Here is a 25,727-nt window from a genome sequence, read left to right on the forward strand (position 1 = left end):
AGTTACCTTTACCAATGATGTATTTATGTGTCGCTGCTATATTGGAGCTGTTTATGAGTAGTAGTTAATTAACATGGTTTTGTTAGGTGTTTCAACAGAGTTGCAGTTATGCCAATTCTTTTATTTTTGTTTGTATTTTAACTGTGGTGCAAAAATAAAGTGTAATTTGCTTAAAGTCGAGTAGTTTGTCCAATCAAATCACATTTGGAAAGCAACGCATTACACCTGCCTTAAACAAGACAAAGTTAATGTCTGGGCTGTCATCTTGATATGTTTTTAGGGGGTTGGTCTGGCCTGTGACAGAACTACATCCAGGCAAGTGGAGAACATTCTATAAAACCCCTAATTTATGCATGAAGACCATGGAAGGATTTGGAAAGTTAGGACATGAGTTAGTTGCCTCAGACCTCCCAACTTCTGCACTAGGTTTTGAAGCCCACTGTTTACATAGCTGATCCAGTTATGTTTCTGATCAGTCATGACCCAAGGATTATTATGATGATGCTGTCACTTTGAAAGGTCATTTTAAAACATAGAACAGTACAGCACAGTACAGGCCCTTCAACCCTCGATGTTGTGCCTTTTATCCTACTCTACGATTAGACTAACCTACATACCCTTCATTTTACTGTCATCCATGTGCCAATCTAAGAGTCATTTAAATGTCTCTAAAATATCTGATTCTACTACCGTCGCTGGCAGTGCATTCCACATACCCACCACTCTCTGTGTACAGAACCTACCTCTGACATCTCCCCTAAACCTTCCTCCAATCACCTCGAAATTATGCCCCCTTGTGATAGCCTTTTCCACCCTGGGAAAAAGTCTCTGGCTGTCCACTCTATCTATGCCTCTCATTATTGTGTACACCTCTGTCAAGTCAGCTCTCATCTTTCTTCACTCCAATGAGAAAAGCCTTAGCTCCCTCAACCTTTCTTCATAAGGCATGCCCTCCAGTTCAGGCAGCATCTTAGTAAATCTCCTGTGCACCATCTCTAAAGTGCCCACATCCTTCCTTTAATGAGATGACCAGAACTGAACACAATATCCCAAGTGTGGTCTAACCAGAGCTCTATAGAGCTGCAACATAACCTCATAGCCCTTAAAGTCAATCTCCCTGCTAATGAAAGCCAACACACTATAAATCTTCTTAACAACCCTAACAACTTGGGTGGCAACTTTGAGGGATTTATGGACATGGACTCCAAGATCCCTCTGTTCCTCCACACTGCCAAGAATTCTCCCTTTAATCTGTATTCAGTATTTAAATTGGACCTTCCAATGTGAGTGACTTCACACTTTTCCAGGTTGGACACTATCTGCTACTTATCAGCCCAGTTCTGCATCCTGTCTATGTCCTGTTCCAACCTACAACAGCCCTCCACACTACCCACAACCTATCAATCTTCATGTAAATGGAAAATTTACTAATCCACCCTTCCACTTCCTCATCCAAGTCATTGATCAAAATCACAAAGAGCAGAGGTCCCAGAACCGATCCTTGTAGAACACCACTGGTCACTGAGCTCCAGGCTGAATACTTTTCATCTACCATCACCCTCTGCCTTCTACGGGCCAGCCAATTCTGTGTCCAGACATCCAAATTTCCCTGTATCCCATGCCTCTTTATTTTGTCCTTGCTTTTTTTGATGAGAGGTTGTAAAGGCAGAGGTGCTGAAGAGTCTAGTTTAACAATGGAAGGGGAGTGACCAGTTCTTCCAGTTCAGGTTTTTTTCTCGTTTATTTTAGCTGTGAGAGTCCAGAAAAGTTGCAAGCTTCAGTAAAAGATTCCTTTGACATTCTCTTGAAATCTCTCTCTGTGTTGTTCCCTTCTGCCTGGAAGAATCTGTTTGAATTTACCTTTTTGCCAAGGTGTGTGCTTATGAGATGTTACTGTATTGGAACAGTTAATTAGTAATAGTTACTGTATCAGGTTGGTTGAGTTTTCCAATAGTTAAATTATTCTTAATTCCGCTTTCTATTGTTCGTGTTTCAACTGTTGTGTCTAAATAAATTATGTTTTGCTTAAAGCCGAGTGGTTTGACCAACTGCATCACACCTGGAATATCCACTTCACATCGACGTTTAAAGTAAGAAAAGGTTAGGGTCTAGGCTACCTTCTTATAATATTTTGAGGGGGTCTGGCCTGGTACTTAACAGTTATGGAGAGTCCGGAATGGCAATGTCATCAAATATCCGGGTGAGAGTGTTAGATTGTCTTTTGTTGACATCAATCATTGACTGACATTTGTGTGGTGTGAATATTACTTGCTGAAGGATGGGTGTTGTCTAGGTCTTGCATGGACCACTTCAGTCGATGATGAGTTGTGAATGGTGCTCGCCATTGTGCAATCATCAATGAGCAACACTACCTATGATAGAGGTAATAGCGTTGACAAATGATAACTGAGTGAGTGCATTGCCAGCTCTGACCCTTACGTCTCGTGTGTCACATGTATGACAAAAACAGAAATTGCTGGAGCAACTCAGTAGGTCTGCAACAGCTGTAGAGAGAAAACAGAATTAACATTTAGAGTCTGATGACCCATCTTCAGAACTGATAGCATCTGGGTAAAAGTGTTACTTATTTTGTTGACAAGGGGTTGAAGGGAAAGGTGTGAGCAGATAGTGGAGTGGGAACCCAGAGAGAGAGAGAGGGGAACAAAGGGGATTGTTGATTATGAGCTAGGGAAGACAAAAAGCTAGAGAGGTGTTCATGGAGGCAATGGGTGGGTGATAATGGGTTGGCTATGCTTAAAGCAGCCCATATAATGACAGGTCTTGGAGTGAGAGGGGTGGATAAAGGACATGGAAGGAGATGTTTAGGTTCTAAAATTATTGAACTTGATATTTATTGATATATATTATGTGTTATAAAATATATGTATAGAGTGAGAGAGGGCAGTGAACATATGTCAAGTATATATTTGCTCCTCTCTCCGTGCTGGTAATTCCATCCTTCAGTAGCCAGACTTTTGAAAAGTAATCCGCACAGTGGGTTCATAGGGAATTGGTATCCGGGCTTCCCACTGCCGGAGATTCTTCACATTGGAGTTCAGATACTGATTGTTTATTCTCTTTGTGGAAGCCCTTTCATTGTCGTTGTTACTCATTCGAAACTAAAAATTACAACAATACAAGTTAATGGAGAGTAAAAGTTGGCATGTTGAAAATTCAGCTGCTGATGTGCTACTAACTCATTTTACGCTGCTGCTGGAGGTCAGAGTACGTAAGAGGGCAGTTCCTTTGGCATGTACTAATCCGATCATAAATTACACTCCAAATCAGATACTAAAATTTTGTCAACCACAGTTCTGGCTATTAGCTAGCTTTCTCATTTCTCCCCAACCTCATTTGATGATTTGCAGTTCTTGTCAGGTATAAATTTGCTTTCTTACATGCTTTTCTCCCTCCTTAAATTCTGCCTCAGGGCAAACTAAAACTCAACGCACATTTTTGTATTTCTTTTTGTTCACTTATAAAATACTATCGAATTCCTTACCTCTTTCCATATGTATGTTCTGCTACGGTCTTTTAATATTAAAAAAAAACTTCGTGACAACTAATGGCATGTTTTTGATTTCCTTCTTCTCTTTCACTTTCTTCGATGTTTGTGTATCTTTATACTTAGATTATTTGATTCAATTTGATTTATTGTTGTCACGTCCCTAATGAGAGAGGAACCTTGATTATCCGAAGGACATGGGCCGGGAGTTATTTTGTTCAGTTAATTGAGTATGTTTCAGCTTTTGTATTTTCTGCCTGATGGAAGAGATTGGAAGAAATTATAACCGGGGTGGGAGGGGGTGTTTGATGATGTTGGCTGCCTTTCTGAGGCATCGAGAAGTGTCGATGGAGTCAATGGATGGAAGGTCAATGAATGTGTGATGGTCAGGGCTGTGTTCACAACCCTCTCTATAGTTTCCTACGGTCCTGGGCAGAGCAGTAGCCATACCAAGGCATGATGCACCCTGATGGAATGCTTTCTGTAGTTCAACTGTCAAAGTTGGTGAGAGATTGTGTAGAATTTGACCTTTTGAATCATCTTCACAATTTATATAAAGAGCCTGTGATTAAATTCCTGATTAAAGTGACATTGATTTTCCAGTTCTCCTTGGTGAACTGTAACTTATCAAAGCACGTCACCTTCAAGTGAGAGGCATATTGGAAGACTGTTGTGAAAGTGTGTCATTAAAAATATTGTGAGAGTATCATATAATTAACAATATGACTTACAGAAATTAAGACGGATGTCTAGAGAGGAAGGATATTTTTGATATCACTTTTGCTTTCATTTACATGTAGTGAATGCAGTTAAAACTGATTTACCAGTACAGTCTATATTTCATTACTGCATAATTAATCACTTATCAATATATGTGTGGTCTAATTATTCATGTCCCATTTTGAAACACAAGGGTTGCATGGTGTTGGCAGGACGGAAGAACCCTGATGTTCCACTTGAAGGATATCTCGTTGCTCCAATACAAAGGATATGCAAGTATCCCCTTCTGTTAAAGGTACTTCATGTAAGGACACATGTTGTTATGTCCCACAGACTGACTATTTTGGATCTGCCAATGCACTAGTTCCACCCCCATATCAACAGAATGTAATGGTGTCTAGATTACGATTGATCCTTCATAACCTTTAATTACATTTTGCTATTTTGGATACAAGTTGCTTAATTTTGTGTCTATTTCGCAGTTTGGTTTCCCTGTTACTTGGTAGCACTGCTGTGTGTACAGTACCAAAATATTCATAAATCTGCAGCATACACTGCACGACTGAAAAAGGGTGGGTTAAAATAGTGCGGATTCATCTGTCTAGACTGTGGTTCAATAAGTCAGTCTAAAATTTCCAAAAACTGATGAGAAATAAATGAAACAATCTGTCTTTCTAAAGAACAACAAATTGTTTCTTTGAAGACCTTGGAATTATGTTGGACTTCAATTATTTAGGGAAATATATATTTTTGTAAACCAGTGTCTATTTTTAATGTCAAGTCATGTGAGTGTTTAAGTTATTATATTTAGCTCATTTTTCAGATTTTTAATGTGATAATTCTGGCTGAGAAGTTGTATTCAAGAATGAAAGTCAGAATCACAGAATTGTTACAGTGGCCATTTGGCCCATCGTATCTGCACCAGCTCTCCAAAGGGGCAATTTGTCCAACATCATTCTCCGGCCTTCTCCCTATGACTCTTGTTCCATCCAACTCCCCTTTGAATGCCTTGATTGAACCTGACCCCACCAATGGCGCAGCCCCTAACCACTTGATACATCAAAATGTTTTCCCTGAGATCACTTTGACTGCTTTCACTAATTATTTTAAATCTGTGCCCTCTCATTCTTGATTCCTTCACAAATGGAAATACTTCCCCCTATTTTCATTTGTTAAGAACTCTCATGGTTTTGAGAACTTTAATCAGTTCTCTCAGCTACCTCTTCTTGAAGAAGAACAGCCCCAGGTTCTCCAACCTATCTTCAGAATTGAAATTCCTCATCCTGGGAACTATTCTCATAAACCCTTTCTGCACTCCCTGCAATGCCTTGCATTCTCCTGAATATGTGGCACCCAGACCTGAATTTAATGCACCAGCTGACGTTGAACTAATGTCTTAGAGACGTTCAGATTAACCCTCTAACTCTTGTACTTAATGTCCCTATTAATACAGTTTGAAAACCTCTATACTTTACTAATTACTCCCTAACTTCTTTCTCAACCTGACCTGCCACCTTTAAAGATATATGTACAAATACAGACAGGTCCCTCTGCTCCTACAACCCCCTTAGAATTCCACACTTCCTCTTGCTGTTCTTCTGATCAAAAATGTATCACCTCACTCTGCTCTGCAATGAACTTCGACTGCCATCTCTCTGCCCACTTCCTAGACTTCCTTCTGCCCTTTTGAATTTCTCTTCTCTCCTCTCCTCTCTACGGTTTGCAATTCTCACCCCTTGCTAACTTCAACAGGACAATCAAGAATAGAGAGAAAATGATGACCTGAGCAGCAGTATGCACTTTCTGCAAATGAAGATTTTTTTTTAAAAAAAGCAATTGACTATTGTTTTGAGGAAAAAGGCACCAAACCTTGATGATTTTCTTACTAAAACAAACTGTGGAGAATTGGGTCTTCTCAAAGTGGTTGTGGTGAAATGATGTGAACTTCTCAACCTCGCCAAATCAGAAAGAGCTACCAAGCATTATTTGATAAAGAGACACAAGGGGAGGTGATGGCTAAGTGTCATTGGACTGTTAAGCCAGTGACTGCAGTAGCTTTCTGGGTTCAATTCCTACCATGATAGTGGTGGAACATGAATTTGATAAAAATCTGGAATAAAGAGTGTAATGATTACTATGAATCTGTTGTCATTTGTTGAGGAAAACCCACATGGTTCACTAATGTCCTTTTAGGGAAGGAAACTGCTGTCCTTACCTGGTCTGGCTGATATGTGACTCCAGACTCTCAGTAATGTGGTTGACCCTTAGCTACAATTAGGGATGGGTAATGGATGCTGGTCCTGTCAGAGCTGCCAATATCCTATGAATAAATTTTAAAAAAAGACCTTGAGGAAAGCCACTTGCTCAAAGTTGTTAACATTTTTAAGAATGTTGTTTTTTGAGGAAACGTTGTGTTAACATTCATTTAGGAGCTGATGAAGAGGACACCGAAAAGACATAATGACTATGCGGCAGTAATGGAGGCTCTACAGGCCATGAAAACCGTGTGCTCCACCATAAATGAAGCCAAGAGACAAATGGAAAAGTTTGAAGTTCTGGAAGAATGGCAGTCTCATATCGAAGGATGGGAGGTAATATAACTCCATCTAGTTTGAAGTTTTACTGCTCCAAACTGAAAGGTATCATACCAGCAGGTTCCAAAACATGCTTTGCTGATTGAATTCAAAGTTATGTCCAAACAAGGAACAGTAGTTGACCACCTAGCCCTTCGAGCCTGCCCTGTCATTCAATAAGATCACGGCTGGTCTGGTTTTAACCTCAACTCGACATTTCTTGTCAATAATCTCGAATCATCACAGCAATCAAGAATTTACATACCTCTGCCTTAAACATATTGAAAGCTCCTGTATCCACAGCCTTTTAAGAGAAAGGAATTCGAAAGGTTCACAACCCTCTGAGGTAGAAAGGAAAATGTGTCCTCATTTATCAGATATGATTACTTATAGTGTGGAAACAGGCCTTTCAGCCCAACAAGTCCACACCGACCCTCTGAAGAGCAGCCCACCCAGACCCAGTCCCCTACATTAACCCCTTCACCCAACACTATGGGAAATTTAGCATGGCCAAATCACCTAACCTGCACATTTTTGGATTGTGGGAGGAAACTGGAGCAAACCCATACAGACACCGTGAGAGTGTGCAAACTCCACACAGACAGTTGTCTGAGGTGGGAATTGAACCCAGGTCTCTGGCGCTGTGAGGCAGCAGTGCTAACCACCGTGCTACCCAATAATAGCCAAACCATTGTTATTAAACTATGACTCCTAGTTGTAGCTTCTCTCAAAACAGGAAGCATCCTTTCCACACCCCTCACGATCTTACATGTTTCGATTAATCACCTATGACTCTTCTAAACACCAGAAGATACTGGCCTCACCTATATAGCCTTTTCTCATAAGGCAGTCCATACATTCCAGGGATTAGTCAAATGAACATTCACTGAACTGTTTCCAATGGTTTAACATCCTTCTGTAAGTATGGTGACCGGCCCTGGACACTGTATACCAGATATGGTCTCACCAAAGCCTTGTATATCTGAATCAAAACCTCTCTACCCTCGTATTCAACTTCCCTCATGATAAATCAGAACGTTCTATTAACTGTCCTGATTAGAGATTTTGAAGATTTAGAAATGCCTGATTTTATAATGGGATGTGGTGACATCAAGGGGCGTTAACCTGAAGTGAAAGGTGGGAGATTTAGAAGAGATCTGAGGAAATACTGTTTCACGCAGAGGCAGGTGGGGATCTGCAATTCACTACCCGAGAGGATAGTTCAGGGTCAAGTCCCACTTGCTTCAGAAATGTATCGCAACACATCTAAATGAGTTGACTGAAAAATATCTAAAATTTAAGGGTCTGCTGTAATAGAAAATACTTCCCAACTATATAATGAGCATCCTAATATCCTCTTACCTACAAGGAACCAGATTTTAAAACAAAACAATCTGTGGAATCTTCAGATCTGAAACAAAAACTGAATTTGCTGGAGAAACTCAGTGGGTCTGGCAGCATCTGTGGAGAGAGAAAGCAGAGCTGATGTTTCGCGTCAGGTGATTCTACATCAGAACTTATATTGTGCTTCTTTTTTTATGATGAAATCAGATTACAATCAGAACAAGGTCTGAAGTCAGTGCCTAGATAGTCTCAAATCTCAGAAGGTGAAATAAGTCCAAATCTCATGTGGTGTCAAATATTTTGGTAAAACACTGTCTTCATCGTATTGGTTGTATTTTATCTTCTTTCAAGTTGTATTTTTCAATCCCACATTAGCCTTAGAAATGAATCCCTTCCACTAAATATTACAGACAATAACATTTGGGAAAAGTTAAACATTGAGGAGAAAGTGAGGACTGCAGATGCTGGAGATCGGAGCTGAAAATGTGTTGCTGGTTAAAGCACAGCAGGTCAGGCAGCATCCAAGGAACAGGAAATTCGACGTTCCGGGCACAAGCCCTTCATCAGGAATGTCTGTTGCTGGAGGCTTCGGATTTGTTGTAGGTACAGGTTGTCCTGGTTGGGTCCAAATTTTGTTGGTTGGAATGTAGTCCGGAGTCCGTGCGGGATCAGTCGGTTCCGTAGGCAGGTGCTGAGGAAGGAGATGTGGCTGTGGTAACGGGTCTGTTTGAGAACGTGGCTGAAGAGCTTCTGTGCAGAGGAGATGACCTGGGGGGTGCAGTGAGACCCCCCCAAAGTTAAACATTGTAGAAAATGTAATACTAATTATTAACAATTATTTTAAGGGTGTCTGGAATGTTTGTTACCTGACAGACTACATCACGTTGGCTGTGGAAATGTGTTTTAAAAATGTCCAACTTTCTCAATAAATGCAGTATTCATTGAAAAAATTTTCATAAAGGTATGCAATTTGTTATTGTACCATTGTCATCTGACTGGATAGTACGTTGGAAGTCAAGCCCCTGCATTCCTGACGTCAGTACAATGTGAAAAAATTATTCCAGCCATCCAAAGTCCCCAGTTCTCCTGACCAGGTGAAAAAAAAATGTTCACCCGGTTTCTGTATCTAACAAGGCAGTAATGGTTATTACAGACAAATTAACTGAAACCAATGGCAAAAAAAGAAAGAGGAATTGCAAACCTTTCACTCCATCCCTTCACTCTATCACTCTATCCTTTTTTAAATTCCTGTTTTAAGTACAGGAAGAGAGATAGGACATGGACATTAAATATGAATCAAGGAAGTTGTTTGACAGCATTGGTCTGGATCAATTGATCCATACTCTCTGCTTTTGCTCCCATTGTATCTTTAAAAAAAACTTTCTATGCAACTCACAATGTGCTCCAGTAATATAACTTTTAAAACTGCAACTATCTGTCTGCACAGTCACCTTTGTTTAAAGCAATGTCTTCCTTGCTTGATCCAGGAAATCAAAATGTATGGTCTTTCAGTGTCCAAAGCGCAAAGTAAGTCGTAGGAATTGAAAAAAAGTATTTAAAAAGGCAATTTACAGTCACCACTTTAAGATCAGAGTGTGTAGCAGCACTGGGCTGTTTGGACTGTCATGCCTGAATGACAGAAGAGGCTTGAGGGGCCGACTGGTCTACTTCTGTTCCCAGTATATTCATAAGCCTTGCAGGTAAAGTTGCTGGTTTTCATTCGTGACATGGACCTCCCACCGTAGCTAGTAAGATATGGATTGTGGAGAGATAACATCCTTAAGTGGGTGTTAATTGGCACTGGCTGTAAGAACCTGAATGCCCTTTCTGTGCACCCCCACATCCCCGTGGTCGCTACAAAAATGTAGGCATGTTGGCTGCAGAAAGGGCACTTAGCAGATTCCACATCTATGCTGTCTAACCTACTTGTGGATGAATGTAAAATTCCAACATTTTGCTACAACCAGCCATGAGCAAAGGATAACAGGAGATGCATTAGGTGAAAGTACTGCTAGAATCCCAGGTGAGTGTGTAAACTTGCACTTGGAAAGAACATGGTGCTGATATTTGACACATTTAGCAACCAACGCATGCAGCATTCTGCCATGACAACATGACTTGGTGAAATGGAAGAAAATGAGCCATGCTATGCAGATAACGACGAGTCCTGAATCGTGCTGCAGGGATACAGGAGCACCACACACCTGATGTACAGCCTTACACTGCAGCTACTGCGTTATCAGTCCCTAAATGTGGGTTGCATTGCTTTAAACTACTGTTAAACTTTTCTATTTTTTGTCCCTTCTCTTAAAAACACTTTTGAAGTGTTTGAAACAGCAAGGGAGCTGTTCACACTGAAATAGTTGGACCTGCAGCAAGGCATTCCTTATGAAAGGCTTCTGTCCGGCTTCAGAGTTATAAGCTGACTAAAAGTTCACTTGACAGGAAATAGGGCAATCTTCTGAAGCCTGAACAAACAGAACACTGAAAGCTTCTGCCAGACCTTTATTATATCTCCGATGGAGCCCCAAACTTTCTGTCATGGTTTGAGTCTTTAACAACATGCAAACATCTGGTCCTGTGTGAAGCAGCTGACATACAAAAGGAAAACACCAGAGATTTTCTCCCAAGAGGAAATGTTTGGCTCATTGCTGGATTTTGAAAGGAAGTGGGCTCGTTATTTTTAGACTTGGCAAAGGATCAAAGCACAGTTATAGCTTGGTGCCAGGTTAAACACGAGTGTGGGATTTGGGGTTCATGTGAGGGAGGTTGTTACTGTGATGAGATAATCAAGAGCTTTGAAGACCATTCAAGTCAGTGACGAACCTGTGCATGAGGATGGTTGCAGGGATGAAGAGCTTCAGTTGTGTCATCAGCAGGCACAGTTTTCTTCAAGAAGAGAAGATTAAATGGCGATGTGATAGAAGGATTCAAAATCATGAGAAAGTCCAGACAGTGTGGTTAGGGCAAAACTGTTCCCATTGGTGGAAGGGGTGATAATGAGGGAGCATGGATTTAAGATAGTTGACAAAGGAAGGACTTCAAATGTGAGGACAGATTTTTGCCCGATATGTGTATGAGTTTGGGAGGATTCTGTCTGAGAGTGAGATAGAGAGAGGAACAATGTAAACATTCAAGAAGGAATTGATCAAGGTTACAAGGAGAAGATGGGGAATTACGTTAACTGATCACTTGCTGACCCATGCAAACATGATGGGCCAAATGGCCTTTTCCATGCTGTCAATTTGATTCTGTAATTGCTTTAAGAAAACAAATTAAGATCCAATTCAAGAGTGAACTACAGTATACAGTAAATGGAAAAACCCTGGGGAAAATTGATGTACAGAGAGATCTGGGTGTTCAGGTCCAATGTATCCTGAAGGTAGCGATACATGTCAATGGAGTGGTCAAGAAGGCTTAAGGCATGCTGTCCTTCATCGGACTGGGTATTGAGTACACGAGTTGGCAGGGCATGTTACAGTTGTATAGAACTTTGGTTCGGCTGCATTTGGAATACAGCGTACAGTTCTGGTTGCCACATTACCAAAAGGATGTGGATGCTTTGGAGAGGGTGCAGAGGAGGTTCAACAGGATGTTGCCTGATATGGAGGGCGCTAGCTATGAAGAGAGGCTGAATAGTTTAGGATTATTTTCATTAGAAAGACGAAGGTTAAGGGGGAACCTGAGTGAGGTCCATAAAATCATGAGAGATATAGTCAAGGTGGATAGCAAAAAGCTTTTTCCCAGAGTGGGGGACTCAATTACTAGGGGTCACGAGTTCAAAGTGAGAGGGGAAAAGTTTAAGGGAGATATGTGTGGAAAGTTTTTTATGCAGAGGGTAGTGGGTGCCTGGAACACGTTGCCAGCAGAGGTGGTAGGGGCGGGAATAATAGATACATGATTGGGCAGGCTGCAGAATGACACAGATCCTTAGAAAGTAGGTGACAGGTTTAGAGAGAGGATCTGGATCAGCGGAGGCTTGGAGGGCCGAAGGGCCTGTTCCTGTGCTGTCATGTTCTTTGTTGTTTAACCAAAAACAGAAATTGCTGGAAAAAGCTCAAGTGGTCCAGCAGCATGTGTTGAGTGAAATCAGAATTAATGTTTTGGATTGAGTGATCCTTCCTCAGAACTGGGTTTCATATGTTTCAGCATCTTGGTCAAGGTGATTGGATGGCTGGTATTGTGAATTCCACCCTTCTAGCAGGTGTGTTGTCACAGCGTGACACTGTTATAATCAACAGAGATGGGCAGGATAACCTTCATCTCGTCCCACTCCTCTTTTGAGCACAAAAGATTTTAAGAAAAGGATATGTTTGCCAATTGAGTGTTTAAATGCTTACTTGCTGTGAATTTAATACTTATTCAAGTATTCCTCAAATACTTAAGGAAGGAAAGTGAATAATTTTTGTTGTGATGAACCTGTTTGAAGTAAAATAATAAAACCACCTTAATTTTCACACTCCAATGAATTGCAGAATTCTCTCATATTGCTCATGCTAGTTACAGAGTGTGAGGGGAGATTAAGCAATTTTGAGATCTGGAGTGTGAATGGGGCCTGCGGCTTTTGAAGGATGGCAGCAGACTGAACTCACTCATCCCTCAAGGGTGACAATCAAGGCAGGGAAGATATTGACAGCTGGATTATTTCTTCTCCCAGAAACATCTGGTGCCAGGTTGCGAGGTTGATCTTTTCCTTTCTGACTGCGGCACGTCGACAGCCAACCAGAAGCATGGCTCACAACTTTCAAGTTAGATGGAGAGACAGAAAATGGGGGAGATCCCACTTGAGGGACTTGCTTCAGGGTCTCCATTGCTTCTGCAGTGATCTCATCAATTGCTCAGCAACAAAAATGTAACAGCACAAGAAATGGGAGCAGGAGAAGGCCATTCTGCTCCTCAAGCCTGCCCCAGGCCTCAACTCCTCTTTCGTGCATCTCAGCACAGTCATAAACATCACGAACACCTTCCGCCCTGACCTTGAGTTCACCTAGACTATCTTGGACACCTCCCTCCCCTTCCTGTACCTCTCCATCTACACTTCCAGCGACAGACTCAACACAGACATCTACTTCAAACCCACTGACTTCCACAGCTACCTAGACTACACCTCTTCCCACCTTCCCACCCATTAAAATGCTTTCCCTTACTCCGGATTCGTCTGCCTCTGCTGCATCTGCTCCCAGGAGGATCAATTCCACTCCAGAACATCCCAGATGGCCTCCTACTTGAAGGACTTCGATTTCCCTCCCACATGGTCGGTGATTCCCTCCAGCATATCTCCTTCAGTTCCTGCACCTCCGCCCCTGAACCCCATCCCTCCAACCACAACAAGGACAGAACCCCCTCCGGCCCTCACTTTCCATCCCACCAACCTCCAGATACATCACATCATCCTCTGCCACAGTCAGACCCGACCACCAGGGATATATTTCCCTCCCCCACCCTTATCAGTATTTCGCAGAGACCATTCCCTCTGTGACTTCCTCGTGAGGTCCACCCACCCCTACCAACCTACCTTCCATTCCCGGTCTTTTCTTGCCACCGCAGGAGATGTAAAACCTGCTCCCACACCTCCTGCCTCACCTCCGTCCAAGGCCCCAAAGGATCCTTTCACACCAGGCAGAGATTTTCATGCACATCCAAACACCTCATCTACTGAGTCCTTTGCTCTCGATGTGGTCTCCTCTACATTGGGGAGACAGGACGCCAACTTGCGGGATGTTTCAGAGAACATCTCTGGGACACCCACACCAACCAACTCCACCGCCCTGAGGCCGATCACTTCAACTCCCCAAGGGCATGCAGGTCATGGGCCACCTCAACGCTAAATCCTAGCCACCTGACAACTGGAGGAAGAACGCTTCATCTTCCACCTTGAGACCCTCCAACCACATGGGATCACTGTCAATTTCACCAGTTTCTTCATTCCCCCGCCCCCCCCCATCCCAGATCCAACCCTCCAACTTGGCACCACCCTCTTGAACTGTCCTACCTGTCCATCTTCCTTCCTACCTATCCGCTTCAGCCTCTGCTCCCACCTATCAGTATCAATCCCCATCTCCATAACTATCGCAATCCCAGCTACCTTACCCTAGCTCCACCTCCCTCCCATTTATCTCTCAAATAAAAGCTCCTCTTTTCTACTCTACTGCTTGTAGGATTTTACCCTGTGCAAAATAATAGCTGCATGATCCCTCATTACAACATTAACTACAATTTGTAAGTAGTTCATGGCAATAAAATGCTTTCGAGGCCTTTCTTAGCTCACAAAAGGAACTCTATAAATATGGGTTCATGCTTTCTTTACCTGCATATCAGATTGAATAATGCGTAAAGGTTTGTAGCTTAATTAACCATCGAATAACCTTTGTCATTTCTACCATATACAACTGATACAGTAAAAACAAGACAATGTTCCTCCAGTACTACGGTGCTACATGGACAGCACAAACTACACAATCATACACAGGGCGGCATAAAGTGCATAGAAGTGCAAACCATGCAAATTACAGTGTAATAAGGGAATGATAATGAATAGAGATTGTTCTAGCAGCAATTCAAAGTCATGCAAAGAATTTCAGATGGAAAAGAGACTGATCATATAGCGTTAAGGAGCCTGATGGTTTGGGAGAAGAAACTGTTGCACAGTCAGGCCATGAGAGACCAAATGCTCTGGTATCTTCTGTCAGATGGCAGGAGGGAGAAGAGTTTGAGTGAGGGGTGTGTGGGGTCTTCCACAATGCTCTTAGCCTTTTGGATGCAGCGTGTGATGTAATGTCTGTCATAGAGGGAAGAGAGACCCTGATGATCTTCTCAGCTGCCCTCACTATCCATTGTAGAGTCTTAATGACAGTAAATTGATAATCAGGTATTTAATCTGTTTTTGATTGTCGCATTTGAAGAAAAAAAGGTTTTGTGAAGGTCATGAGAAATTTTCTATTCTTGTAAAAGTGCAGAGATGTTTTTAACAAGATGTAGATGGGCTCTCAGTTTAATGACTCCCTTCCCTTCATAGTCACTTAAATACCTGTCTAAACTACTACTCAAAAATCTACAGTGAACCCAGGGCTTTCTGGTTCTGAGGTGAGAGTGTTACCGTGGAGCGAAGGCTGATGGTTTTTATATAATGAAGTATGTCATAGAACTAAATTAGTGCAGCAACAGGTCAAACAGTTTTTGTATGAAAATATGGCTACACACACAAATGATTTCACTAAAGCATTAGAAAATGACAATTATACAAAGGATTGTCCAAACTCTGGCCCTCATTTTTAATGCTGTCACAGTAACAGAAGCTGGTATCTTTTCAGTAAAGTAGAAGATGGTTTTAAAAAGAAATTATACAAATGTGTGCACGGAATCATGTGATTACAATACAAAGTTGTTATTCTTGAATGTATAAGGAAGAATTAAAGCTTTTATTTTCATCTTCGCCAACAGCTTGGTAAGACGTGATGAATTTTACTTGCTAAAATGGATTGATGTATCTTGGTGAATTCCAGTCAGAGATGAAGACATACATAATTGCATGCATCTTTGAAAATTTAATTTTCTGCTTTTCCATATCAAAAAGCTCAGCAAGTTTGACTATTCTTTACTTTTCTATCTTTGCAATATTGTTTAAGTTACTTTTAGAGCTCAATCCTTTGTCTGGGCTACAATATCCAGGTTCTGACTACCCTGGGCACACAGCAACACTGAAAAACGTCTCTGCTTTAATTTAGGTTTTCATTGAGAATCAATAATCATTACAAATATCCTGGCAAAGGTCCATAATAGGCCTTGCCAGTGCAGTAGGTCATCCTTGGGTCATTGGTCTACTGAATAAGACCTCATCACGCCTTCAGTACTTGATGAGGCAGCTCCTCCCTGATGGTCTTGCTGGTCCCCTGGAGCTGCTGATGTTTGTCGGTGTGAACTATGTGACTCATGCCAATGCTTACTGCTCCCCCCAGTAGCCAAGTTCTTTTCCCCAGGGTAGGGGATTCCAAAGCTATAGGGCATAGGTTTAAGGTGAGAGGGGAAAGCTTTAAAAGGTACAGAGGGTAATGCATGTATGGAATGAGCTGCCAGAGGAAGGGGTGGAGGCTGGTACAATTACAACATTTAAAAGGCATCTGGATGAGTATATGAATATGGAGGGATATGGACCAAACACAGTCAAATGGGACTAGTTCAATGGAGGAAATTCAGTCGACACGGATAAGTTGGACTGAAGGGTCTGTTTCTGTGCTGTATGACTTTATAACTAAGTACGAAGTGGGTTGATCTGTTTCCCACACACTCAAGATAAATTGGGGACGAATTTCTTGAGGGATTCTTTGTCTTTTGTGGTGCATATTGTATGGAAAATCTTATTTGTTCAATTTTGTTTGGATTTTCTGCCAATTGCACTGGGGTATAGCAGGGAAATATCTATATATTTACTCACTAAGTTTTATTGAAAAGCTAAATAGATCTGATTTGGTAAATCGTGTAAGTGATTTATTCACTTTTTATAAAATTAACCTAGATGGATAAAGGACAGAGTTTTTTTTCAAAAAAAGCTTTTAATGCTGCTGAGAATCATTATTATTTTAATTTCTATTTTGTTTTAGGGCTCCAATATAACAGATTCATGCACTGAAATGCTGATGCAAGGCAATTTACTGAAAATTTCAGCTGGGAACATCCAGGAACGAGTTTTTTTCCTCTTTGATAACTTGCTGGTTTACTGCAAAAAGAAGCATAGGTAAGTGGTGGTGTTTCGGAATGGCATGGTGGCTCAGTGTTTAGCACTGCTGCCTCACAGTAGGAGGGACTCAGGTTTGATTCTAGCCTTGGGTGACTGTCTGTGTGGAGTGTGCACACTCTCCCCATGTCTGTGTGGGCTCACTCCGGTTTCCTCCCACAGTCCAAAGATGTGAAGGTTAGGTAGATTGGGCATGGGAATTTGCCCTATAGTACCCTGGGATGTGCAGGACAGATGGATTAACCATAGCAAATGCAGGTTTACAGAGATGGGGTGGATCTGAGTAGGATGCTCTTTGGAGGGTCGGTATGGTCTCAATGGGCTGAATGACCTGCTTCCACATTGTAAGGATTCTGTATTTCCAATCTGCAATTGCTTTGAAATGCACTGTGCTTTGTGTGCAATTCATAATTCAAGAATGGCCATTCTTGAGGCTTGTTGGGTTACCAGCAGAAATGGTCTACTGCAGAGGGAAACCTGACTGAAAGGTAAAGAGAGATGGAGCAAGCAACAAAGGTTCGGACCTGGGTGAAGGACAAATGGGTGTCTGTGGGGTCAGGGGAGTTTGAATTCATCTTTAGGCTGCAGTGATCACGTTAGGGTCTCTGGAAGCAGGATGGTGGAGTAGGTTGCACTTTCATTATGAAATTTTGAGTACCTTAAAAAATCGCTATCACTCTGATTATAATCATGCTGCCTCATTCTCTGACTTCGTAGAAAAAAAACTTAAAAACTTTTCTCTTCCATTTTTGCTTGGCAAAGATGTTGCATTTGAGCCCAGTTACTGATCAGTAATTTCTCCAGTTAGTTGATAAAAAGGTACTTGTCATTCCAAACAGTTTAGATGGCAGGAGCCAGAGGGAGAGACCTTTTGTTCCCATTGGGGATCTCACTCAGGTACATTGAGAAGGTGGCATGGGGTGGGGTGGGGTGGGTCTCAATACAGATACCCCTATCAATGTGGTTTAGAGAGCAGAGGTCAATCAAAGGGCATGAGGTGGGCTGGGCCTCAATGCAGATTGTGCTAACCATGTGGTGTAGAGAGCAGAGGTCAATCAGAGAATGATAGCCACCTTTTTATTTTTGCTGCCTGGAACTGAAGCAGTGGTGGCCCAGGTGGGACTTGGCCCTTAAGTGGTCACTAACTGTTATTTGAGGGTCTTAGTTGGTGGCAGGCCTTGAGTTTTCCTGCCCAGATTTTTTTCTGCCTGCAGCAGGAAGCAGATGGGGGGGATTCTGGGATACCGCCACCCACCTCATTAAGTTCGCTTCCGGATCCTACGTACACCACTTCCTGGACCTGAAGCTTTCTTCCACAGTTTCACTTGTCACACTTTACGGCCAAAGCCTAATTTTAACCCTTCTGAACTCCTTAGTACAGTGGACCTTCCAAGGTTTAATACCCAGACTGACATCTCAAAATTGAGAGTGTGATGCTGGAAAAGCACAACGGGTCAGGCAGCATCTGAGGAGCAGGAAAACTAACATTTCGGCATAAGCCCTTCATTGGGATCTCTCGAAATGCATTGTTTACTCGTTTAGTTTGAAGTTCTACTCATCTTGTCTCACCTGAGGAAGTGATGGATGGGGATACAATTACTATGTTTAAAAGACATTTGGATGGATACATGAATAGGAAAGACTGGGGGAATATGGGCCAGGAGCAGGCAGGTGGAACTACTTTAGTTTAGGATTATGTTCAGCATGGACTGGCTGGGCCGAGAGGTCTGTTTCTGTACTGTATGACTCTTTGACATATTAAATCTGTTTGGTAGGATGTTTAATAGTTTAATATGTTGGCAGGAAAATAACAATTTGATACTTTTCTCATCAGATGAAAAAGGGAACTTAACATAGCAATTTTCTGAATTATTGATCAGTAAATAAGTGGAGGTTTCTATGCCAATGAAAGTTTACATTGAGAAAATTAATTTAATAAAGTCTAACACTGGTAAATGTGGGGATCTCCTCTTTGGCAGCAAAACGGGAAGGCAGATTGCTTTTTGAATCATTCTTGTGTTTAATTTTCGTTGTAAGTTGTTTCTGTCTCAGATTTTTCACTTCATGGGCCTCAAGCATTGCTCAGTCACACTGTTTCTGAACCTGAAGGTTGTAAATTCAAGTCCACAGATTTGAACACAAGACCCAGCCTGAGAATCCAGTGCAGTCCAGAGGAGGAAATGCATCCATGAGCAGTGCTTTTGTAGATAGACTTTAGACATAAGACATTAAATGTAATGGCCTGTACACTGTCTCAGGGAGGCGTTAAAGTTAGCATTGCACTTTGCAAATAAAACAAGGGTTCTATCTGGCATCCTGACTAATAAATATCCTTGAACCAACCCCTAAAACAGTTTCCTTGATCTTTATCGTGTTGCTGTTTGTACCTTAATTTCCTACAGTTCAACAATGCCTGCACTTCAAAAATAACTTGGTTAGCTTTAAAATGCTTCCGGACATTCTGAGACGTGGAAGCTGCTGTATAACTTTCTTTCCTTTAAGGAATTATATGTTTCCAGTTGTACACCTGTAAGATGGTAGCCAGAATAAAAAGCATAATATGGCAGGGATTTGAAAACACACAGAAAAGTAACCAAAGTATGTGACATTGTTAGTACATTGATTTTATTTTCTAACAGTACAAATAGAGATATGGACTGAGATCATGAACGGGCTTTTCCAATATATTTTTCAAAATGTTGTCCCCAGTCTACATTTTTAGAAATAAGTTATATACACATGCTGTGAAAATTGAGAGGCTAATTCGCTATCAGTTCTAAGGTTATGTGGTGGGGTACGTTGTCATTCACTTGAAAACCTAAACTTGATTTTAATGTAACACACACTAGACAGGTGTGTCTTAAAATGGTGCACACAACACTTTCTAGGTGGGTTTCTGTCTGTTGTTGTAGCCAAGTTGGAGACTGCAGATCAAGGACAACGAGATCTCGACAGGAAGGGTCTGTAACAAATTAAAATATCTCAGATTGACATTAAGTCTCCATAAGCCTTAGGGGCGATGATGGCCTAATGGTGGTTATCACTGTAATGTTAATTGAGAAATCCAGGTAATAATCTGAGGATCTGTGTTCAAATCCTGATAGAATCTGAATCCAACAGAAATCTGGGATTAGGAATCTAGTGAAGACCACAAAACCATTGTTGATTGTCGGGGAAAAACCACTAATGTCCTTTACAGAAGTGCAATAAATGCTTAATAAGCAATGACCTCATCTCTTAAAGGAAAAATAAACTGTGTTGTGCTTCCAATGAGATACCTTAATCTGATGTGATGATTCTTATATCCTCAACATAAGAAACAAGGACGGTATAATGTCATATTGAACAACTGAACCACCTTTACTGTGGCTCACTGATATATAAATATACTACATTCCCAGGCACAAATATGTCTGGATTCACATTCAGCTATTCAGTTATATAGAGTAGCTTGCTTCCATCTATATGTTCTGCTTCAGGAGTCCTGAGTTAAGATGGAATCTGAGAGCTTTGTATGTTCAGATCATTTACAGTGATATAGTGATGATCACATAAGGATATACTGACTGCAAGACACAATACACGCACATAGAATTATAGAATGATAAATTTCATACAGTGTGGAAAGAGGCCATTCATCCCATCAAGTCTGAAGAGCATCCCGCCCAGGACTAGCCCTCCCCAACCCTATCCCTATAACCCTGCATTTCCCATGGTTAACCCATCTAACCTGCACATCCTTAGATACCACGCAATTTAGGATGACCTAATCTGCACAAAACTTTGACTGTGGGAGGAAATCAGAGCATCCAGAGGAAACCCACACAAAGACAGGGAGAATGTGCAAACTCCACACAGACAGTCACCTAAGGGTTGACGCAAAACTCTATCCCTATCCCTAACCCTATTGAACCCTGGTCCCTGGCGCTGTGTGAATATGACTGAAATTCACTGAATAAAGAGAAAGGAACCATTGTTTCCAACTCAAACAAATGTCCTTGTTATTTAAATTCCAGGCGATTAAAAAATACCTCACACCCTAAGAAGGTGGCTGATGGACATCGGTATCTTTTTCGTGGCAGAATTAATACAGAAGTCATGGAAGTGGAAAATGTGGAAGATGGAACGGGTACTTTATTTACAAATTCATCAAACTAAATTGTTTGTGAGATGGATTCCAAGTGTCCTTAAGTAAAAAGAGGATGCCCTTTATGGATATATCAACAACAAAAAAAATGACAGTTCATTCTACACAGGAAATATATAAATTTTAAATGTAATAATAAATTGCTGGTCAATCAATTTATTTCACATTCAGCACCAACAGGATTGGGCATGTCTGTTGATCACAGATGACCTGAAATATTGTTCATGATTTTGAGAACTGAAAGAACTGTGGATGTTGTAAATTAGAAACACGAACAGAAATTGCTGGAAAAACTCAGCAGGTCTGGCAGCAGCTGTGGAGAGAAATCAGAGTTAAGATTTCAGATTGAAATCCTTCCTCAAAACTGATGGCAGCTCAGAAAATGTAGGTTTTTATATAAAGGATACAGTGGAGGGAGGGGGAAAGGAGTGAATGATAGTTGGGGAGTGATCTTTCTTAGCCAGACTGAAACCCTCAATCATGCCACTATTATGTCAAGACTTGACAGTTTCACCACTCCTCGCTGTATACACTCGTACATTTTCAGCTCCTAAATTGGAGATTACTGTTAGCTCTGCTGTCTCCATCTTTCATCACAGCAGGTTTTGTGCAATTATCATCCCTGTGCATGCTGAGCTGTTCTGGTTCCCTGTCAAGGAATGCCACAGTTTTGAAATTCTCATCCTTGATTTCAAGTCCTTCCCTGACCTTTCTCTCTTTAATCTCCTGTAGTTATGGAGCTATAGACCTCTGATATGAACCTTATTCAGATATGGACTCTTGAAGATTCCTGATATAAATTGTTCTACTATTTGTGTATGTGTCTTCTGCTGTAAGTCCAATCTCCAGAATTCCCTCCCTGAAATTCTCAGCCTCCTAATCTGACATTCTTAATTTTAAGATCCTCCTTAAATATTCCACAACCACCTGATGAAGGAGCAGCACTCCGAAAGCTAGAGTTTCCAAATAAACCTGTTGGACTATAACCTGGTGTTGTCCAACACTGGCGTAGCCAAATCATGACTCCTTAAAATCGTCTTTTTTGATCTCTGGCTTTTTAAAAAATTCAGCTGTGGGACCTGGGCAGCACTGACTGGGCCAGCGTTTATTACCCATCCCTAGTTGCCCTTGAGAAGGTGCTGTTGAGCTGTCTTCTCGAACCACTGGAGTCCATGCGATAGAGTCAGGCTCACAATGCAGCACATGGCTATGTTTTGTTCCGGTGCCTCGGGTCAGTGGAATCCTTACAGCTGAGTGGTTTGCTGGGCTATTTCAGAGGGCAGTTAAGAGTCAGCCTTGTTGCTGTGGGTCTGGAGTCGCATGTCGGCCAGATCAGGTGAGGATGGCAGATTTCCTTCTTTTAAGGACTTTAGTGAACCAGATGGGTTTTGCCTGCCAGTCGACAATGGTCACCATAGATACTCGTTTAATTCAAATTCCACCATCTACCATGGCAGGATTCCAACCTGGATCCTGAGAACATTACCTGAGTTTCTGGATTAATAGTCTCGTGATATTACCACTATGCCATCGCCTCCCTCACTTCCTTATAGAGCAAAGATCAAAGAAAATAATCTGGATGAGAGGATCGAAGATTGGGTATTCAACTGTTAATGGGTTAGGTCGAGGGCATAGGTTTAGGGTGAGAAGGGAAAGATATAAAAGAGACCTAAGGGGCATCTTTTTCACTCAGAGGGTGGTATATGTATGGAATGAGCTGCCAGAGGAAGTGGTGAAGGCTGGTACAATTGCAACATTTAAAAGGCATCTGGATGGGTATATGAATAGGACGGGTTTGGAGGGATGTGGGCTGGGTGCTGGCAGGTGGGACTAGATTCGGGTGGGATATCTGGTTGGCATGGACGGGTTGGGCCGAAAGGTCTGTTTCCATGCTATACGTCTCTATGACTGTATGACTCTATGACTCTAAAATTTACAGCCCAGGAACAGGCCCTTTGGCCCTCCAAGCCTGAGCCGATCCAAATCCACTGTCTAAACCTGTTGCCCAATTCCTCAGCATCTGTATCCCTCTGCTCCCCACCTACTCATGCATCTGTCCAGATGCATCTTAAATGAACCTACAGTGCCTGCCTCTACTTCATTGGCTGGCAATGTGTTCCAGGCACCTACCACTCTCTGTATAAAGTACTTGCTGCATGTATCTCCCTTAAACTTTTCACCTCTCACCTTGAAAGCGTGACCTCTCATTATTGAATCCTTCACCCTGAGAAAAGGCTTATCTCTATCTATCTTAGAGACTGATAGATATCTCCTAATGGGTCTCAATTGTCTAATTTTTCTTTGTAAGCTTCTTGTGAAATGCCGTGGGATGTTATGTTCTGTTACATGTGCTACAAAAATATATTTGTTGTGGTTTTACAATAGATTGGTGTTGATAAGTAAAACCGCCGTTGTGTTTTATTCCAGCGGATTATCACAGTAGTGGTCATACAGTTATTAATGGTTGGAAGATACACAACACTGCCAAGAACAAGTGGTTTGTCTGCATGGCGAAAACATCAGAAGACAAGCAGGAATGGCTGGAGGCCTTTCTAAAGGAACGGGAACGACGAAAGAGTGAGATACCGAGATTTATACATTTTGTTTACCTCAGCATTGACAAAAATAAAGTTAAACTAATGTTGACCTCCAGTTGCAACATGTCACCATTATTGTGTTAGCTGGCTGCAACATGTGGAAGACATTCTTTGACCAACAGTATTTTGTACAAAGCTGGAGTTTTGTACAGTCAGTGTTCAGGGTCAAACCCATTATTATTTGAATATATTCCCAGTGGCTTAAAGGGAAAATATTGTTACATCACAAATCCAACTTATGGTGTATCTTTTACATGTGTGTTACAGTGATTGTGCACTTCGTGATTGTAAATATTTCCACTTACAGCAGTAAGATGGGCCATTGATTCATATTTTTAAAAAATAGTAGCAAGTATTTTTCAGAATCAAGATTGATTAAACTATTCTCATAAACAGATTGATGGTCTGCTGAATTCAGGTCAGAACTGAGTTCTCCTTTCTTAACCAACGTGGTCTATGATCCTCTGTTTAAATATGAAGTAATAGAGTTATACAGCATGGAAACAGTTCCTTTGACCCAACTTGTCCATGTTGACCGTGTTTCCTAAACTGAACTAGTCCCGTTTATCAGCATTTGGCCCATTTCCCTCTAAACCTTTCCTATCCATTTATTTGTCCAAATGCCTTTTAAATGTTGTTATTGTACCAGCCTCTACCACATCCCTACCCTGAGGAAACGATCTTGACTATTCATCTTATCTAGGCCCCTCATGATTTCATCAACCTCTGTAAGATCATCCCTCAGTCTCCTACGCTCCAGGGAAAAAATGTCCCAGCCAATCCAACCTCTCCTTACAACTCATACCCTCCAGTCTTGGTAACATCGTCGTAAATGTTTTTGAACCCTTTCCAGTTTAATAACATCCTTCCTGTCACACTAACATTTTAATAAGTCCTATATTGCCTTCGAGTGGGATGGTAGCTCTGTGGTTGGCACTGCTACCTCATAGTACCAGGGATCCGGACTCGATTCCAGCTTCAGACGAGTGTCTGTTTGGAGTTAGCACGTTCTCCCTGTGACTTGGTTATGGATACTGGCCTTTGTGGAGTTATTTCAGTTCACTTGGGCAGGAAGAAGAAAAAAACATATCAGAGTATTCTTTAACTGGGAAAGGACTGCAAGGTGCAGAGGAATATGGGTGTTCTGGTGCATGAATCACAATAAGTTAGGATAGAACCACAGAAGACAGGAGCAAGAGGAGACCATTCGGCCCTATGAGCTTGCTGCAGCATTCATCACCATCATGGCTGATTGTCCAACTCAATATTCTAATCCTGCTTTCTCCCAATACCCTTTGATCCCACTGACCTCAAGTGATATATCCAGATGTCTATTGAAAACATTCAATATTTTGGCATCGACTACTTCCTATGGTAATGAATCCCACAGACTCACCCCTGTTTGGATGAAGCAATGTCTCCTCATCTCCACCCAAAAGAGCCCACCCTGAATCCTCAGACTACGCCCCTGGTTCTGGACACACCCACCATCGGGAACATCCTCCCTGCATCTACCCTGTCTAGTTCTGTTAGAATTTTATAAGTATCTATGAAATCCCCCCTCATTTGTCTGAACTCCAGTAAGTAAAGCAAATAGTCACGAGGGCTAGGAGGATGCTAACCTTTGTCGTGGATTTAAAAGGACGCTACCTTCAGTTATACAGGTTATTGCTGAGCCCATACCTCAGATACCATGTCGGGTTAACATATAGAAGGATGTAAATGCACTGGGAGTAGTTCAGAGGAGGTTTACTCAATTGAAACATAGAATAGGCCAGTTGCCTTTATCTGGAACAGTTGGACAGACCAGGTTTCTTCCCACTGGAGTTTAGAAGGATTGAGTAACTATAAGGCCTTGAATGGTCTTAAGGTGGATATGGATAGACTGTTTCCACTTGTGGCTGAGCCCAGAATTAGGAGGAATCATTTAAGAATTAGGTGTCACTTTATTAAGAAAGAGATGAGGAGAAACACTTTCTCTGAGAGTTGTGCAGCTTTGGAACTCTCCCTCAGGACATGGTTGAGGTGGTTGACAGGTTAAGGTATAGATGGATTTTTATTCACTAAGGAAACCTGATATTATTGGGGTAGATCAGAATGTTGACTTTGA

The 25,727-nt window shown here is 41.6% G+C and overlaps 1 protein-coding gene across 1 annotated transcript in view; it reads left to right on the forward strand.

The window, feature by feature from the left end:
* Positions 1–25,727, forward strand: part of prex2 (phosphatidylinositol-3,4,5-trisphosphate-dependent Rac exchange factor 2) — a 358,894-nt gene that overhangs the window by 81,598 nt on the left and 251,569 nt on the right. Inside the window, exons 5-9 of the mRNA XM_060824113.1 lie at positions 4,419–4,520; positions 6,655–6,816; positions 16,740–16,873; positions 20,890–21,002; positions 23,448–23,597. Coding sequence (XP_060680096.1) covers positions 4,419–4,520; positions 6,655–6,816; positions 16,740–16,873; positions 20,890–21,002; positions 23,448–23,597 — 661 coding nt within the window. The remainder of the gene's footprint in view (positions 1–4,418; positions 4,521–6,654; positions 6,817–16,739; positions 16,874–20,889; positions 21,003–23,447; positions 23,598–25,727) is intronic.

The sequence above is a fragment of the Hemiscyllium ocellatum genome, chromosome 4, assembly GCF_020745735.1.
Source record: "Hemiscyllium ocellatum isolate sHemOce1 chromosome 4, sHemOce1.pat.X.cur, whole genome shotgun sequence".
NCBI classification, from domain to species: Eukaryota; Metazoa; Chordata; class Chondrichthyes; order Orectolobiformes; family Hemiscylliidae; genus Hemiscyllium; species Hemiscyllium ocellatum.